Source organism: Apteryx rowi, unplaced genomic scaffold, assembly GCF_003343035.1.
Source record: "Apteryx rowi isolate R43461 unplaced genomic scaffold, aptRow1 scaffold_1850, whole genome shotgun sequence".
In the NCBI taxonomy this organism is placed as follows: Eukaryota; Metazoa; Chordata; class Aves; order Apterygiformes; family Apterygidae; genus Apteryx; species Apteryx rowi.
In genome coordinates this window covers 2,327-7,207 of record NW_020448142.1, presented here as the reverse complement: position 1 = coordinate 7,207, position 4,881 = coordinate 2,327, and the positions used below count along the sequence as shown (strand labels likewise).

Genomic DNA, 4,881 nt, shown 5'->3' with positions numbered 1-4,881 from the left:
GGGGGGTCCCCATGTGCCCCAGAGGGTCCCTGTTTGCCCTAGGGGTGTCCCCATGTGCCCCAGGGACCCGTAACCTGCTCCAGGAGATCCTTATTTGCCCCGGGGGGGGAGTCACTGCTTGCCCCAGGGGGGTCCCTACTTGCCCCGGGAGGTCTCTATGCGCCCCAGGGAGCCTTTAACCTGCCCCAGGGGGCCCCTATTTGCCCCAGGGGGGTCCCCACGTGCCCCAGAGAGTCCTAACATGCCCCAGGGGGTCCTTATGTGCCCCAGGGGGGCCCCTACGTGCCCCGGAGGGCTCCTGCTTGCCCCAGGGGGGCCCCTACTTGCCCCAGGGGGGTCCTTATGCACCCCGGAGGATCCCTACGTGCCCCAGGGGGGCCTCTACTTGCCCCAGGGGAGTTCCTATGTGCCCCAGAGGGCCCCTACTTGCCCCAGGGGGGTCCCGACTTGTCCCAGAGGGTCCTGACTTGCCCCGGGGGGGTCCCTACGTGCCCCAGAAAGTCCCCACATGCCCCAGAGGGTCCTGACTTGCCCCGGGGGGGTCCCTATGTGCACCAGGGGGGATCCGCACGTGCCCCAGAGGGTCCCTACTTGCCCCGGGGGGGGTCCGCACGTGCCCCAGGGGGTCCCTGCTTGCCCCAGGGGGGTCTCTACATGCCCTAGAAGGCCCCTACTTGCCCCAGGGTGGTCCCTATGTGCCCCAGAGAGTCCCCACATGCCCCAGGGGGGTCCCTACATGCCCCAGGGGGGCCCCTACTTACCCCAGAAGGCCCCTATTTGCCCCCGGGGAGTCCCCACGTGCCCCAGAGAGTCCCCACGTGCCCCAGAGGGTCCCTGCTTGCCCCAGGGGCGCCCTTATGTGCGCCAGAGGGTCCCTATGTGCCCCAGGGGGGCCCCGACTTGCCCCAAGGGGGTCCCCATGTGCCCCAGGGGGTCCTCATGTGCCCCAGGGGGGCTCCTACATGCCCCGGAGGATCCCGACTTGCCCCAGGGGGGTCCTTATGTGCCCTGGAGGATCCCTACGTGCCCCAGGGGGGCCCCGACTTGCCCCAAGGGTGTCCCTACTTGCCCCAGAGGGTCCCGACTTGCCCCAGAGGGCCCCTACTTGCCCCAGAGAGTCCCTACATGCCCCAGGGAGCCCCAACTTGCTCCAGGGGAGTCCTTATGTGCCCCGGAGGGTCCCTACGTGCCCCAGGGGGGTCCCTACGTGCTCTAGAAGGCCCCTATTTGCCCCAAGGGGACTCCTACTTGCCCCAGGCGCCCGTAACCTGCCCCGGGGCGGTGAGAGTGGGGTCCCTATTTGCCCCCCACCCCGGGGAGAGCACCCGCAGCCCGGCGCCGGTTCCCCCYTCCGTGACGCGCCTCCTCCCGCGCCCTCCGCGCAGCCATGCACACGCCGGCGCCGGCCGAACTCTTCATCTCGGGCGCCATCCCGGGCTCGGGCACGTTCCCGTCGTCGTCGGCGCTCAGCGCCTACCAGCACCCGGCGTCGTTCAGCGGCCGCAGCTTCCCGGTGAGCTCGTCGCTGAGCCTGCAGGACGCCGCCTTCAGCCCCAGCTCCAACGGGCTCCTCTCGCCGCACGACCCGCTGCTGCACATCAAGCCGGCGCAGGGCAGCGTGCCGTCGTCGCTGAGCTTCGAGCGCCTGGGCAGCGCCGTGCTGGGCCCCGGTTTGCCGGCGCAGAGCTCGGCTTACCGCAGCGCCCAGGAGTCGGCGTCCCGCCACTTGCCGTCGCAGTTCAACCTGCTGCCGTCGTCGCTGGCGGCGCCCGCCGAGCAGCCGGCGCAGCTCTACAACGCCTCCGTCTTCGGCGGCGCGCCCGCCATGGAGCGGGCCGTGCCGCGCCAGGACAGCGTCATCAAGCACTACCAGCGGCCCGCCGGCGCCCAGCCGGGCCTGCCGCCCGCCGCCCACTCGCTGCAGCACTACCTGAGCTGCGGCGGCGCCTACCAGCAAATGCCGCACCGCGCCGGCCTCTCCTGCAGCCCCTTGGGCGAGCAGTCGCCCGCCGCTTCCGAAGCTTCCCAGCAACCTCCCAAAACGGCCCAAGCCGCTCGGCAGGAAGCGGCGCCCGGTTATCGACCCATCATCCAATCGCCCGGTTATTCCGGCACCGGCGCCGCCGCCGCCTCCACTTCCAAATCCAAAAGCTACTCGGCCTCGCGCCAGCCGCCCCGCTCCACCGCCACCCCCAAGTGCCAAAGCAGCTACACCTCGTCCACGCCGAAAGCCAGCTCCGTCATCGCCAGCCAGTCGCCCGCCTACTCGCCGGGCCAGCCGCAAGGTTTGCTGGCCATGGGGCAAGCGGGCGGCTACGGCGGCGGCCAAGCGCAGAGCCTCTCCGCCGTCAGCCAGGCCTCGCAGGCTTTCGGCGGCACGCCGGCTCCCGAGCTGCCCGGCGGTGCCAAAGCGCCCAGTTACCCGCCGGGGCAGGCTCAACCGCCTCAAAACGCTCCGGGCGCTCCGGCTTTACAACCGTGCGTCAGCCAGAGTCAAACTTACTCGCCGGAACAGCTCCAAGCGCTTCCGTACGGCGTCCAACCCGAGGTGAGCCAAGCGGCGGGTTACGGGCCGCCGCACTCGCAGGGTTTGCCCACCGCCAGCCCCTCGCTCAGCTACAGCACCGGGCACTCGCCGGCGATGCCGGCGCACGGCCAAGGCCTCGCTTACGCCCACGGCCAGAGCCTCAACGACTCCAGCCCTTCGCAGATCATCCGCCCCTTGCAGTCGCCTCCGGCCAACCGCCCGCAGAGCGTGGCCTCGCCGGGCCAGTCGCAAAAATACCTCGGCTCGGTGCTTTCGCCTTCTTTCATGGCGCCRGGGCCGGGGCCGGGTTACGGCGCGGCGCCGGCGGCTTTGGAACGAGGGGCGGCGTACGGCAAGGCGAAGAGCGAAGCCGACCTGCTGGGCGCCGAGCGCACCGAGGACGAGGATTTCCTCATCCAGCACCTGCTGCAGGCTCCCAGCCCGCCGCGGGGACCGGCCGAGGGGCTGGCGCAGTGCGAGGAGCGCGGCGCCAAAGCCCTGGCGGCTTACGGCGCTCTGGCCAAACCCGAGGAACGTTACCACCTGCAGAGCGTCATCCGGCCCAACTCCAACCTGGAGAGCCAAGCGCTGGAGCTCTCGCTGCAGGGCCTCAAGGAGAAGAAGAAGAACGAGCGGCCCAAGGACTATCCGCACGCCCGCTCCACCCCGGAGGCTYTGGCCACCTCGGTGGTGCATTACGGCCACCAAGCGGGCGCCCTCGACTCCTACGGGCAGGACATGAAGAAGTCGGTGGAGCACCTGCAAGGCGSCCACCTGGACGGCGGCGGCGGYGGCGGCAAGGAGCTGCCCCAAGCTCACTCCTACCTGCAGAAGACGCCCGAGCACGGGCGCCTGGTGGCCGAAGCGCCCGCCCTGGAGCCCCACGGCTTGCTGTTGGATTCGGCGCCCGATTTGGCTCCGTTGGCTTTGGCGCCGGCTCCGGGCGCCCCGGCGCAGGGTCAGCTGTTGCARTCGGTGTTGACGCACACGCAGAGCCAGCTGCACCCGCGGGCCAAGGGCCGGGCGCCGCTGGACGTGCACCTCTTGGAGCAGCAGCAGCGCATGGCGCCGCCGCCGCCGGGCGCCCCGTCGCCGCAGCTGCAGCTGCAAGCGCTCGAAGCTCACCTGCACCAAGCGCACGTGCGCTCGCAGGCGCTGGAGCCGCAGGCTTCGCCCCGGCTGCGGGCGCAGCTGCAGCCCGAGGCCATGGAGGTGCTGCCGCAAGGCGCCTTGCCGCAAGCGCAGGAGATCCAGGATTTCCTGGAGCCCGAGCTCGCCCTGGAGCCTCACCTGGGCCAAGGCGGCGGGGTGCAGGCGCCCGCTCACCTGCTGCCGCCGCCGCCGCCGCCTCCTCCTCCTCCTCCCGCCGCCGCCGCCGGCTTGGAGCCCGAGGCGTCGCAGCAAGTGCCGCCGGCGCCGCTGGAGCCCAAGGAGCATCCGTTCGAGGGCGGCAGCCCGGCGGGCGGCAAGCAGCGCTTCGTGCCCCTCACCTCCATCTGCTTCCCCGATTCGCTGCTGCAGGACGAGGACCGCAGCTTCTTCCCCGGCATGGAGGACATGTTCGGCCCGCCGCCCTGCGGCCCCGACGACTTCCCCAAAGCCGCCTGCGCCGACGACGAGGCGCCGGGCCTGGAGCGGCCCGAGGGCCTCAAGGCGCCCGCTTACGACATGCTGCCGCCGGGCCAGAGCTACCCGGGCTTCTGCGGCGGCGGCGGCGGTGGCGGCGGTGACGGCAACGGCGAGCAGCACTTGGCGCTGGAGGCCGCCAAGCACGAGCTGCCTTCCACCGTCAACGCCGAGCCGCTGGGGCTCATCCAGAGCGGCCACGGCGGCGGTGACGGCGGCGGCGGCAGCAAGCCGCCCTTGGCCTCCCCCATTTTCTGCTCTTCCAAGCCCAAGAAGCTGCTCAAAACCTCCTCGTTCCACCTGCTGCGCAAGCGGGAGCCCTTCCCGCCGCCCAAGAAGACCTACGCGCAGGAGTACGAGTTCGAGGACGACGAGGACAAGGCGGACGCCCCCGCCGACATCCGCCTCAACAGCCGCCGCCTGCCCGACCTGCTGCCCGACCTCATCTCCAGCTGCCGCGCCCGCCCCAGCCTCAGCCCCATGGGCGACATCGACTTCTGCCCCCACCCCGGCGCCCACGACGGCCCCAAGAAGCGCGGCCGCAAGCCCACCAAGCCCAAGCGCGAGGGACCCCCCCGGCCCCGCGGGCGCCCCCGCATCCGGCCCCTGGCCGAACCCCACGGCCTCCTGCCTCCCGACGGCCCCAAGAAACCCCGGGGACGGGGACGGGGACGGGGCAAGAAGGGACCCGAGGACGGGGCCGACGGCAACGCCCTGGAGCCCCTCAA

At 71.6% G+C, this 4,881-nt stretch overlaps 1 protein-coding gene across 1 annotated transcript in view; it reads left to right on the top strand.

Annotated features, from left to right (window-relative positions):
- Positions 1 to 1,320: 1,320 nt before the first annotated feature.
- Positions 1,321 to 4,881, top strand: part of PRR12 (proline rich 12) — a gene marked incomplete at its 3' end in the record, with an annotated part of 5,231 nt that continues 1,670 nt past the window's right edge. The window contains exon 1 of the mRNA XM_026061794.1: positions 1,321 to 4,878. Within this exon, the coding sequence (XP_025917579.1) occupies positions 1,388 to 4,878 (3,491 nt within the window). The remainder of the gene's footprint in view (positions 4,879 to 4,881) is intronic.